Genomic DNA, 14,449 nt, shown 5'->3' with positions numbered 1-14,449 from the left:
TGTACACCTTAAAACTCACAGTTAGCGAATAGGGCCCCAGAATGTGGCAGCCGAAATCAGTTAATTGATACCATGGTTCAACTATATGGTTGGCTCATCTGTAAAGCAACAAATTAGGTCTGTTCAAACCAGGCATGCTTAACCAACGAAACGATATCATTTCGTTACGATAATCAACGTTAATAAACGAAACGAAGTCATTTCGTTTCGTTTATTAACGTTAAGATCGTCAAATTAACGAAATGATTTCGTTTCGTTTTCTGCCATATCAAAACGAAATCAAATCGTTTATGTTGATTATTAATTTCAAACTATGCTGGCAAAGCTGATTGATGGCGGAGTCATTAAAGGTGAAAGCATTATCCAAGCTGATTGCAACTTTTCTCATGAATTTTGACAGTACGAACATTTCTCAGAGTATTTTTGACATTACCACCAACGAATTACACAAACAAATTACATAGAGTTTGTGTGTGTATGTGCGCTCGTTGTTGCCACCTTACGGCTTCACCATGGCTATAGCATTGCCAGCACAATTCAAACATAAAGTATCACGTTTTCGTTAACGTTTTTAACGTTAACGAAAGCTTTTCGTTTCGGTTAAAAACGAGATACAATTTATCTTGATAATTTCTTTATCGATAATATTTCGAAGTGTTTCAACGGAAACGGTGGAAATTTTTTGATAAACGATTAGCTTAACGTTAAGGTGCATCCCTGGTTCAAACTGTCATAAGCTGTGTATTGGTGTTGGTGCGAAAGGGTATGGAATGGAAACATAAAACTTGGAGTTTTTGTATGTGTAAGAAAATGTTGCCAATGTATTGGTTTCATTTTGAGTTTGCCATCTCCTTTCGACAATCCCATCGACCATGCAATCAAATAAATAAAATCAGCTGATGAGATGAGCCAACCATATAATTGAACCATGATTGATACTTTTTTATCATGATTTGCTACTTCAACTTCCGGCACCGTACGATTTTGACATTGCATTACAAAAACAAAGTACATGGTCCTTTTATTTGTGTTTATATGTATTTCACAGTGCTGCCACCTTGTATCGATCCGCCAAGGTATTTACTATTACAACTTCTCCCCGTACACCCTGTTAGGTGGAAAGTGCTTTTGCACGGATTAAAATTTGATCCCGAACCGGTATTGGACTGGTAATAGGGGTTTTTTTTTATAATTGTCGCCACAATTTCCCTTCCCCGGTTTTGGAGCGGTCTGGGATCATATTTCTGTTTTTTCGAAATGTCTTTTAATAGAAAATTCTGTCTACCTCCGAATTTGCGAAACCCGTCTTTTGAAAACCCCTCGCCAAATAAACGGAAGAGTTTTAAGTGTCCTGTTCATGAATAATTTTGCGTCTTAGTTCGCACGGCTGGGTACCCGGATACCATAAGGGAGTTCATAGAGTATGCAGCACTTGTGGAAACCCAATTTGCCTTAAGGCGGCGGTACAAAGACATTTTTCATATAGATGCGTTTAACACAAGCTTATGCATTCCAATGACATCGCCACAATCAACCAAGATGTTGCGTTTGTAAATATGGAGGAACTTCAGACTTGGCAATTGAAGTTTATTTCGCCTTGCCCATTCACATACAATGTTTCGCGAAGCACTATTGTAAACATTCTCCCTATACAACAATGCTAACATATTTTGTGTTGTTGTTGTTGTTGTAGCGATTAGGTTACTCCCCGATGGCTTTGGGGAGTGTTATCGATGTGATGGTCCTTTGTCGGATACATATCCGATACGCTCCGGTAACAGCACCATTAAGGTGCTGGCCCGACCATCTCGGGAACGATTTATATGGCCACATTAAACCTTCAGGCCATCCCTCCCTCTCCACCCCCAAGTTCCCTGTGGAGCTTGGGGTTGCCAGAGCCTCGTCTGTTAGTGAAACGGGATTCGCCGCTCGAAGGTGAGGTTGACAATTGGGTTGGAGAAGCTATATATTGCGCTACACAACCCCTTGAATCCCCATGCATATTTTGTGTCGTATTCGATTGTGATATAATTCAGTTTTTAATTGCGGAAAATGTTAGAAAATTTACCAATTAGTGAGAAAAATAATTTCACTTGCAAAGTGTGCCAACACCCTTAGCCAAAGCAAATGTCAAATTCTTCTTCTTATGATTTGCTTTGAACAAAATTTGGGAGATGGCTACTTTTCAATATCAGATAGCGCCAGTGTCGCTGATTCTACCGTTCTCCATAAAAATACGTGCAATCTACTCATACCCTGCAAAAATCGCGAGTACTCCATGCATGCATGTATTATTTATTAAAAAAAATCATTTAATTTATTAAAAAAAATCATCTTAATGAAATTATTTTTGAAAAAATTTTCTCTCTTTTTTGTAGAGAATTTATTCCCATATGATGCCACACAGTTTTAACTCGTATCTATCTGTAGATTATGTAAAAATGTCTTTTGAATATGCAAAAGGTACCCGGGTAACCATCGATGAACAGGACCTTGTTTATGACACATCTTTAGCTATTATCCGGTGGCAAAATCCTGAGCCAGATAAATAATTTTGAATGTAAATGCAACAACAACGATTTGAGCCAGATAAATCCAGATAGAATTCTGGTTCAATTTGTGAGCCAGATAATTTGTTAATTACTTCTTTTTCGGTTGGCAACGCGGCCTTTAATATACCTACTTTTTCAAAAATAGATGTCGCTGGTTAGCCTTTCGCCGTATGAGTTAAATGAAAAACAGCGGCGACATCTGCCTATCACATTTCACGTGTGCGAAAATTTCAAGACATCTGCTTCTCAAGTCTTTCAAAGATCCAGAGCATTCCCGTGAGAATTGAGCGTGAGCCGGAGCTGTAAAACTCACTGAAAGAAGGCATTTGTTACAGAAAACATTTTCTACCCATGCAACCTTGTATAGTGTACCACTCACTGAACATACCGCACGTAGTCAGCTGGTTCGCTAATTTTTATTACTAAACTATAGCAAAGAATTTTGCAAAAAATATAGTAAATAAAAATATATAACCTAGTACTCATAATAGTTATGATGGCGCTCAGTGTTTATCTATAAATAGAAGCAAACCCGTAGTATTTTGAACAGTCCTTTATTACGTTATAGTATAATTGATATAAAGAACCAAATTTGTGATGCAGGGAGTAGGCACAACGACAACGGATTTTCAACAGCCGCAACTTCAACCTCATCTCCAGCAGCAGCAATTACAGACACGAAAAAAAGCTCAAGTGCCGATGAGCGACGTTAAGGATTGGAGACCGTTCATATATGGTGGCCTAGCATCAATTACAGCGGAATTTGGTAAGTGTAGGGGAGTATCGCTTGAAACAATCATACCGTAATTGGAAATAAACAATTATCAAGTGGTGTTAAGTGTCATAGCTCCAATTGTGTTTATTTGTATGAAGACATTTCTGACGCAAGTATTTTTTTTATTTACATGGCTTACATTTGCAAGTCATATGTAGATGCATCCATACGTATTTTAGTAAACAAGCAATTTAGCACACCAACCAATATTGAGCATATTTTTACATTTCGCACGGCGATAATTGTTGCTGTTAAATATATAACTATGTAACTATCTTCTTATCTCGTGCTTATATTTGTTTTCCATCCATACATATATACTAGGGTGGTTTTAAAAAATTTTTTTCGTAGGTGGCCAGGTCTAGAAATGTGATATTAAGTGTAAAAATATAATTGCAAAAGTTTGAGCTCAATCGGATTTTACCCTCCCGTGTCGAAAGAGCCTTAAAATTTTATAAAATAGCCATTTGTCGTAGAAAAGCGAAATTTTTGTGCGATATCTTGCGAAAATTTTAGAGGCTTTAAATTATAACGTATTTTCTCCAAAAATGTACGGTTTGGAAGATATTAAAAATTTAATGGGTGAAGTGTATTTTTTGAGAGACTCATGGATTATTACGAATTGCATAATAGTTTTCTAAATTTCTAAGTTTAAGGCCCGGTTTTTCAGTACAAGTTCAACTCAGTTTGACAGTTAAACTACGCTTAAACTTATTCTACAGTTTTTCGGTCCACTATAACTGAAGTTAAAGCGGAGCTTAAGCGGCCGATCTGGAAGAGTTAAACTCTAGTTAACCTATAGGTGATTTGCGTTTGTTCGAAATGGCGTCGAATATACCCAACAAGCATTTGGGATTGAGTCCATTAGAGCGCATGTTGATAACTAGGCATACTTCTAAAATCTCAAGAGTTGTTTCGAAACAGTGGCTCAACTCGAGAATCATAGCGTACTCAGCAAAAGAGGGCATTTTTTATAAGCAAAAAATGTTATTACTTAAGTTGAAAAAATTTAATTCCCAACTTATGGTTGTCTAATTGGACCCAAATGTAAGATTCTATATTACAGTGTTTTCAGGAAACTAGCCTTTACCCGCGGCCCGGTCCGCAGGGAGAAATTTAAATATGTTTAAAATTTTGTTTTCTGCCTAATGCATTTTATTTTTGTAATTGAGTAAAAAAAAGAACTAAATGAGCTGATAACCTGATAGGATCCCAAATGATCCCGAAATTATCCAGAAAAAGCTACGAAATGACCCCCACACTATCGCGGACGGATCCCGAAAACCATCCAGCAATGCCCCGAAAGGGTCTCCAAAAGTTCCCGGAATAGTCCCAAAAAAAACCCGAAATGACAACGACACGATTCTAGACGTATCCAGAGAACCACACAGAAATGAAGGGTGTCTAAATTATCCCGACATACTCCAGAAAAAGTTCCGAAATGGCTCCGAGGGGATCCACGACGGATCGCGAAAACCATACAGAAATGATTCCGGAAGGATCCCAAAATGATCCCGAATAGTCCGGATCCCAGATGGGATCCCGCACAGATCCAGAAGTGATTCCGGAAGGGTCCAAAAACTATCCCGGAAAAGTAACAAAAAATCCCGAAATGGCTCCTACGGCATCCCGGACGGATCCAGAAATGATCTCGGAAGGGTCCCCAAATGATCCCAAAATGGTCCCGAAATGACCCTGATGGATCCGGCAAACCATCAAGAAATTATGCCGGAAGGGTCCCCAAATGATCCCGAAATAATACAGAAAAAGTCACGAAGCCACCCCTAGAGGATCCCCAAATGATCCCGTATTAGCCCCGAAAAGGTCCCGAAATAACTCCGACGGGATCCCGGACAAATCCTAAAACCATCCAGAAATGATGCCGGAAGGGATCCCAAATGATTCCGAAAAAGTCCCGCATTGATTCCAACGGGATCCCGAACGGATACCGAAAATCATCCAGAAGTGATGCCGGAAAGGTCCTCAAATGATCACCTAATAGTCCCGAAATGACCCTTAAGGGGTCCTGGACGGATCCCGTAAACCATCCAGAAATGATCCCGATATAGTCCCGAAGAAGTCCCGAAATGACGCTGACGGGATCTCGAACGCATCCCTAAACGACCCTGACGGAATCCCGGACAGATCCCGAAATCCATCCAGAAATGATCTTTGGAGCGACCCCAAATGATCCCGAAAAAGTCCCGCAATGATTCCGACGGGATCCTAAACGGATACCGAAAACCATCCAGAAGTGATGCCGGAAAGGTCCTCAAATGATCACCTAATACCAAAATAACCCTAACGGCATCCCGGACTGATCACGAAATCGATCCAGAAATGATCTTGGAAAGGTCCCAAAATTATCTCGAAATAGTCTCGGAAAAGTTCAGAAATTACCCTGACGGGTTCCCGGACGAATCCTGAAAGCCATCCTTAAATGATCCCGAAAAAGTCCCGAAATGACCCTGACGGGACCCCGAAAGGATCCCAAAAAGTATCCAGAAATGATGCCGGAAAGGTCCTCAAATGATCTAATAGTTCCGAAAAGACCCTGACGGGATCCCGAACGGATCCCGACAACTATCTAGAAATGATGTCGAAAGGGCCCCCAAATGATCCCGTATTAGTCGAGAAAAAGTCCCGAAATGACCCCGACGGGATGCCGGACGAATCCCAAAAACCATCTAGAAATGATGCCGGAAGGGACCCCAAATGATCCCGAAAAAGTCCCGCAATTATTCCGACGGGATCCTGAACAGATACCGAAAACCATCCAGAAGTGATGCCGGAAAGGTCCTCAAATGATCACCTAATAGTCCCAAAATGACCCCGACGGCATCCCGGACAAATCCCGAAATCCATCCAGAAATGATCTTGGGAAGGTCCCAAAAAGATCCCGAAATAGTCTCGGAAAAGTCCAGAAATTACTCTGACGGGTTCCCGGACGAATCCTGAAAGCCATCCTTAAATGATCCCGAAAAATTCCCTAAATGACCCTGACGGGATCCCGAAAGGATTCCGAAAACTATTCAGAAATGATGCCGGAAAGGTCCTCAAATGATCTAATAGTTCCGAAAAGACCCTGACGGGATCCCGAACGGATCCCGACAACTATCCAGAAATGATGCCGAAAGGGTCCGCAAATGATCCCGTATTAGTCGAGAAAAATTCCGAAATTACCCCGACGTGATCCCGGACGAATCCCAAAAACCATCCAGAAATGATGCCGGTAGGTATCCCAAATGATCCCGAAATAGTCCCGAAATGACCTCGTGGGCATCCCGAACGGATCCCGAAAATTATCCAGAAATGATGCCAGAAAGGTTCCCAAATGATCCCCTAATAGTCCCGAAATTACCCTGATGGGATCCCGGACGGATCCCGAAAACCATCCAGAAATGATGCCGAAAGGGCTCCCAAATGATCACGTATTAGTCGCGAAAAAGTCCCGAAATGACCCCGACGGGATCCCGGACGGATCCCGAAAACCATCCAGAAATGATGCCGGAAGAGCCCTCAAATGATCCCGAAAAGGTCCCCAAATGACCCCGACGAGATCCAGGACGGATACCGAAAACCATCCAGAAATGATGCCGGTAGGTACCCCAAATGATCCCGAAATAGTCCCGAAATGACCCCGTCCGTATCCCGGGCGGATCCCGAAAACTATCCAGAAATGATGTCGAAAGGGTCCCCAAATGATCCCGTATTACTCGAGAAAAAGTCCCGAAATGACCCCGACGGGATCCCGGACGGATCCCGAAAACCATCCAGAAATGATGCCGGAAGAGCCCCCAAGTGATCCCGAAAAAGTCCCCAAATTATTCCGACATACTCCAGAAAAAGTTCCGAAATGGCTCCGAGGGGATCCACGACGGATCGCGAAAACCATACAGAAATGATTCCGGAAGGATCCCAAAATGATCCCGAAATAGTCCGGAAATGACCCAGATGGGATCCCGCACAGATCCAGAAATGATCCCGGAAGGGTCACCAAATTATCCCAAAATGGTCCCGAAATGACCCTGATGGATCCGGCAAACCATCAAGAAATTATGCCGGAAGGGTCCCCAAATGATCCCGAAATAAAACAGAAAAAGTCACGAAACGACCACTAGAGGATCCCCAAATGATCCCGTATTAGCCCCGAAAAGGTCCCGAAATAACCCTGATGGATCCGGCAAACCATCAAGAAATTATGCCGGAAGGGTCCCCAAATGATCCCGAAATAAAACAGAAAAAGTCACGAAACGACCCCTAGAGGATCCCCAAATGATCCCGTATTAGCCCCGAAAAGGTCCCGAAATAACCCCGACGGGATCCCGGACAAATCCCGAAAATCATCCAGAAATGATGCCGGAAGGGATCCCAAATGATTCCGAAAAAGTCCCGCAATGATTCCGACGGGATCCCGAACGGATACCGAAAATCATCTAGAAGTGATGCCGGAAAGGTCCTCAAACGATCACCTAATAGTCCCGAAATGACCCTTAAGGGATCCTGGACGGATCCCGTAAACCATCCAGAAATGATCCGATATAGTCCCGAAGAAGTCCCGAAATGACCCTAACGGGATCTCGAACGCATCCCTAAATGACCCTGACGGGATCCCGGACAGATCCCGGTATCCATTCAGAAATGATCTTGGGAGAGACCCCAAATGATCCCGAAAAAGTCCCGCAATGATTCCGACGGGATCCTGAACGGATACCGAAAACCATCCAGAAGTGATGCCGGAAAAGTCCTCAAATGATCACCTAATAGTCCCAAAACGACCCTGACGGCATCCCGGACTGATCCCGAAATAGACTCAGAAAAGTCCAGAAATTACCCTGACGGGTTCCGGGACGAATCCTGAAAGCCATCCTTAAATGATCCCGAGAAAGTCCCGAAATGACCCTGACGGGACCCCGAAAGGATCCCGAAAACTATCCAGAAATGATGCCGGTAGGTATCCCAAATGATTCCGAAAAAGTCCCGCAATGATTCCGACGGGATCCCGAACGGATACCGAAAATCATCCAGAAGTGATGCCGGAAAGGTCCTCAAATGATCCCCTAATAGTCCCGAAATTACCCTGATGGGATCCCGGACGGATCCCGAAAACCATTCAGAAATGATGCCGAAACGGTTCCCAAATGATCCTGTATTAGTCGCGAAAAAGTCCCGAAATGACCCCGACGGGATCCCGAAAACCATCCAGAAATGATGCCGGAAGAGCCCCCAAATGATCCCGAAAAAGTCCGCAAATGACCCCGACGAGATCCCGGACGGATCCCGAAAACCATCCAGAAATGATGCCGGAAGAGCCCCCAAATGATCCCGAAAAAGTCCCCAAATTACCCCGACGAGATCCCGGACGGATCCCGAAAACCATCCAGAAATGATGCCGAAAGGGTCCCCAAATGATCCCGTATTAGTCGCGAAAAAGTTCCGAAATGACCCCAACGGGATGCCGGACGAATCCCGAAGACCATCCAGAAATGATGCCTAAAGGGACCCAAAATAACCCCGAAAAAGTCCCGTAATGATCCCGGAAACCATCAAGAATTTATCTATCGAAGGTACGCAAATGATCCCGAAAGTACCCCGACGGGATCACGGACGAATCCCGAAGACCATCCAGAAATGATGCCTAAAGGGACCCAAAATAACCCCGAAAAAGTCCCGTAATGATCCCGGAAACCATCAAGAATTTATCTATCGAAGGTACGCAAATGATCCCGAAAGTACCCCGACGGGATCACGGACGGATCCCGAAAACCATCCAGAAATGATGCCGGAAGGGATCCCAAATGATTCCGAAAAAGTCCCGCAATGATTTCGACGGGATCCCGAACGGATACCGAAAATCATCTAGAAGTGATGCCGGAAAGGTCCTCAAATGATCACCTAATAGTCCCGAAATGACCCTTAAGGGATCCTGGACGGATCCCGTAAACCATCCAGAAATGATCTCGATATAGTCCCGAAGAAGTCCCGAAATGACCCTAACGGGATCTCGAACGCATCGCTAAATGACCCTGACGGGATCCCGGACAGATCCCGGTATCCATTCAGAAATGATCTTGGGAGGGACCCCAAATGATCCCGAAAAAGTCCCGCAATGATTCCGACGACCGATGACCCTTAAGGGGTCCTGGACGGATCCCGTAAACCATCCAGAAATGATCCCGATATAGTCCCGAAGAAGTCCCGAAATGACCCTGACGGGATCCAGAACGGATCCCGACAACTATCCAGAAATGATGCCGAAAGGGTCCGCAAATGATCCCGTATTAGTCGAGAAAAAGTCGCGAAATTACCCCGACGGGATCCCGGACGAATCCCAAAAACCATCCAGAAATTATGCCGGTAGGTATCCCAAATGATCCCGAAATAGTCCCGAAATGACCTCGTCGGCATCCCGAACGGATCCCGAAAATTATCCAGAAATGATGCCAGAAAGGTCGCCAAATGATCCCCTAATAGTCCCGAAATTACCCTGATGGGATCCCGTACGGATCCCGAAAACCATCCAGAAATGATGCCGAAAGGGTTCCCAAATGATCCCGTATTAGCCGCGAAAAAGTCCCGAAATGACCCCGACGGGATCCCGGACGGATCCCGAAAACCATCCAGAAATGATCCCGGAAGAGCCCTCAAATGATCCCGAAATGGTCCCCAAATGACCCCGACGAGATCCCGGACGGATACCGAAAACCATCCAGAAATGATGCCGGTAGGTACCCCAAATGATCCCGAAATAGTCCCGAAATGACCCCGTCCGGATCCCGGGCGGATCCCGAAAACTATCCAGAAATGATGTCGAAAGGGTGCCCAAATGATCCCGTATTAGTCGAGAAAAAGTCCCGAAATGACCCCGACGGGATCCCGGACGGATCCCGAAAACCATCCAGAAACGATGCCGGAAGAGCCCCCAAATGATCCCGAAAAAGTCCCCAAATTACCCCGACGAGATCCCGGACGGATCCCGAAAACCATCCAGAAATGATGCCGAAAGGGTCCCCAAATGATCCCGTATTAGTCGCGAAAAAGTCCCGAAATGACCCCAACGGGATGCCGGACGAATCCCGAAGACCATCCAGAAATGATGCCTAAAGGGACCCAAAATAACCCCAAAAAAGTCCCGTAATGATCCCGGAAACCATCAAGAATTTATCTATCGAAGGTACGCAAATGATCCCGAAAGTACCCCGACGGGATCACGGACGGATCCCGAAAACCATCCAGAAATGATGCCGGAAGGGTCCCCAAATGATCGCGAAATAGTCCCGAAATGATTCCGGAATAATCCCGAAAATGTCCCAAAATAACCCCGACGGGATCCCGAAAACTATACAGAAATGATCCCGGAAGGGTCTCGATATGACCCTTACGGGATAACAAATAAGGTGAAGCTAATTATAAAACCATGTTAATAAGGCAGCAGGCGCATTGGAGCGAACGAAAAGTTACATAGAAACATACAGGTAAAGCAAATAAAAGCATGCTAAGAAAAACAATTGAAGGAGGGCGGATGGCGGGAGTAGAAGGAGAGGACCACTGATCGTTCCTCCAAAATTGTCTAGATCTCGATCTGTATGTGCCAGATACCAAAAACTATTGATTTAGGAGAAAATTTATATTGAGTTATAACAATTTATATATTTTACACCAGAGGAGGTGATAAAGGGGGGGGGGGGGCGGAGGATGTCACTGCTTACTTTGTAAGCCCTCGACTTATTTGACCCCTTGAGTCTGTGATATTGGTGAAGGCCAGTATACGTAAAGGTATAATGTGTAAAAATTATTAAAAAGTAATTGCTCGAAGGGGTCGTGAGACCCCCACCCCTCTTTCCATGTTCGAAAAAAATTTCGCTAGTAGACTACTCTCTGTGTCCAAAATTTCACCAAAATCCGTGTAGCCATTCTGGCGTGATTCAGTCGCAAAGACGAAAAAATATAATAATTAAATTATAACTGTTCCTAGGGGGCGGGGACCACGCCCCTTTTTAAAAATATATAGCTAGTAGATCCTTCTAGACTATTGGATATATGTGTGCAAAATTTCATCCAAATCGGTCCAGCCGTTCTTGCGTGATTGAGTCACAATGACAAACGTCTGGACAAACATCCAAACATCCAAACATCTAAACATCCAAACTCCCATTTATAATATACTAGCCTTTACCCGCGGCCCCGTCCGCAAGGAGAAATTTAAATATATGGGCTATTCGCGTTAGCCTGATTATCAAGTTATCTGTTTAAAATTTTGTTTTCTGTCTAATGCATTTTATTTTTGTAATTGAGTAAAAAAAAGAACTAAATGAGGTGATAACCTGATAGGATCCCAAATGATCCCGAAATTATCCAGAAAAAGCTACGAAATGACCCCACGTTATCGCGGACGGATCCCGAAAACCATCCAGAAATGCCCCGAAAGGGTCTCCAAAAGTTCCCGGAATAGTCCCAAAAAAACCAGAAATGACAACGACACGATTCTAGACGTATCCAGAGAACCACACAGAAATGATCCCTGAAGGTGTTCCAAAATGATCCCGAAAAGGTTCCGAAATGACCATTACTGGCTCCCGGGCGGATCTCAAAAACCATCCAGAAAATATCCAGGAAGGGTCCCTAAATTATCCCGACATATTCCAGAAAAAGTTCCGAAATGGCTCCGAGGGGATCCACGACGGATCGCGAAAACCATACAGAAATGAACCCGGAAGGCTCCCAAAATGATCCCGAAATAGTCCGGAAATGACCCAAATGGGATCTCGCACAGATCCAGAAATGATCCCGGAAGGGTCCAAAAACTATCCCGGAAAAGTAACAAAAAATTCCGAAATGGCTCCTACGGCATCCCGGACGGATCCAGAAATGATCTCGGAAGGGTCCCCAAATGATCCCAAAATGGTCCCGAAATGACCCTGATGGATCCGGCAAACTACCATGAAATTATGCCGGAAGGGTCCCCAAATGATCCCGAAATAATACAGAAAAAGTCACGAAACGACCCCTAGGGGATCCCCAAATGATCCCGTATTAGCCCCGAAAAGGTCCCGAAATAACCCCGACGTGAACCCGGACAAATCCGAAAACCATCCAGAAATGATGCCGGAAGGGATCCCAAATGATTCCGAAAAACTCCCGCAATGATTCCGACGGGATCCCGAACGGATACCGAAAATCATCCAGAAGTGATGCCGGAAAGGGCCTCAAATGATCACCTAATAGTCCCGAAATGACCCTTAAGGGATCCTGGACGGATCCCGTAAACCATCCAGAAATGATCCCGATATAGTCCCGAAGAAGTCCCGAAAGGACTCTGACGGGATCTCGAACGCATCCCTAAATGACCCTGACGGGATCCCGGAAAGATCCCGAAATCTATCCAGAAATGATCTTGGGAGGGACCCCAAATGATCCCGAAAAAGTCTCGGAAAAGTCCAGAAATTACCCTGACGGGTTCCCGGATGAATCCTGAAAGCCATCCTTAAATGATCCCGAAAAGGTCCCGAAATGACCCTGACCCCGAAAGGATTCTGAAAACTATCCAGAAATGATGTCGGAAAGGTCCTCAAATGATCTCCTAATAGTTCCAAAAAGACACTGACGGCATCCCGGACAGATCCCGAAATCCATCCAGAAATGATCTTGGGAAGGTCCCAAAATGATCCCGAAATAGTCCCGAAATGACCGTGACGGGATACCGAAAGGATTCCGAAAACTATCAAGAAATGATGCCGGAAAGGTCCTCAAATTATCCCCTAATAGTCCCGAAATGACCGTGACGGGATCCCGAACGGATCCCGACAAATATCCGGAAATGATGCCGAAAGGGTCCGCAAATGATCCCGTATTAGTAGAGAAAAAGTCCCAAAATGACCTCGACGGGATCCCGGACGATTCCCAAAAACCATCCAGAAATGATGCCGGTAGGTATCCCAAATGATCCCGAAATAGTCCCGAAATGACCTCTTCGGCATCCCGGACGGATCCCGAAAACCATCCAGAAATGATGCCGGAAGAGCCCACAAATGATCCCGTATGAGTCGCCAAAAAGTCCCCAAATGACTCCGACGAGATCCCGGACGGATCCCGAAAACCATCCAGAAATGATGCCGGAAGAGCCCCCAAATGATCCCGAAAAAGTCCCCAAATTACCCCGACGGGATGCCGGACGAATCCCGAAGACCATCCAGAAATGATGCCTAAAGGGACCCAAAATAACCCCGAAAAAGTCCCGTAATGATCCCGGCAACCATCAAGAATTTATCTCTCGAAGGTACGCAAATGATCCCGAAAGTACCCCGACGGGATCCCGGACGGATCCCGAAAACCATCCAGAAATGATGCCGGAAGGGTCCCCAAATGATCGCGAAATAATCCCGAAATGTTTCCGGAATAGTCCCGAAAATGTCCCAAAATAACCCCGAGGGGATCCCGGACGGATCCCGAAAACTATACAGAAATGATCCCGGAAGGGTCCCAAAATGATCCCGAAATAGTCCCGAAAAAGTCCCGAAGTTACCCCGGCGGGATCCCGGACCGATCCCGAAAACCATCCAGAAATGATTCCGGAAGGGTCTCCATATGAGGTGAAGCTAATTATAAAACCATGTTAATAAGGCAGCAGGCGAGGAGCGTGCTAATAAAAACAATTGAAGGAGGGCGGATGGCGGGGGTAAAAGGAGAGGACCACTGATCGTTCCTCCAAAATTGTCTAGATCTCGATCTGTATGTGCCAGATACCAAAAACTATTGATTTAGGAGAAAATTTATATTGAGTTATAACAATTTATAAATTTTACACCAGAGTGGATGATAAAGGGGGCAAGGGGCGGAGGGTGTCAATGCTTACTTTGTAAGCCCTCGACTTATTTGACCCTTTGAGTCGGTGATATTGGTGAAGGCCAGTATACGTAAAGTTATAATGTGTAAAAATTATTAAAAAGTAATTGCTCGAAGAGGTCGTGGGACTCCCAACCCTCTGTCCATGTGCGAAAAAAATTTCGCTAGTAGACTACTGCCTGTGTCCCATATTTCATCAAAATCCGTGTAGCCATTCTGGCGTGATTCAGTCGCAAAGACGAAAAAATATAATAATTAAATTATAACTGTTCCTAGGGGG

The 14,449-nt window shown here is 44.6% G+C and overlaps 1 protein-coding gene across 1 annotated transcript in view; it reads left to right on the top strand.

Moving 5' to 3' along the window:
• Positions 1–2,946: 2,946 nt before the first annotated feature.
• Bmcp (uncoupling protein Bmcp mitochondrial) overlaps positions 2,947–14,449 on the top strand; it is a 106,920-nt gene continuing 95,417 nt past the window's right edge. Inside the window, exon 1 of the mRNA XM_067791544.1 lies at positions 2,947–3,318. Within this exon, the coding sequence (XP_067647645.1) occupies positions 3,150–3,318 (169 nt within the window). The 5' untranslated portion in view covers positions 2,947–3,149. The remainder of the gene's footprint in view (positions 3,319–14,449) is intronic.

This window comes from Eurosta solidaginis, chromosome 5, assembly GCF_040869045.1.
Source record: "Eurosta solidaginis isolate ZX-2024a chromosome 5, ASM4086904v1, whole genome shotgun sequence".
NCBI classification, from domain to species: Eukaryota; Metazoa; Arthropoda; class Insecta; order Diptera; family Tephritidae; genus Eurosta; species Eurosta solidaginis.
This window is presented reverse-complemented; position numbering and strand designations above follow the sequence as displayed.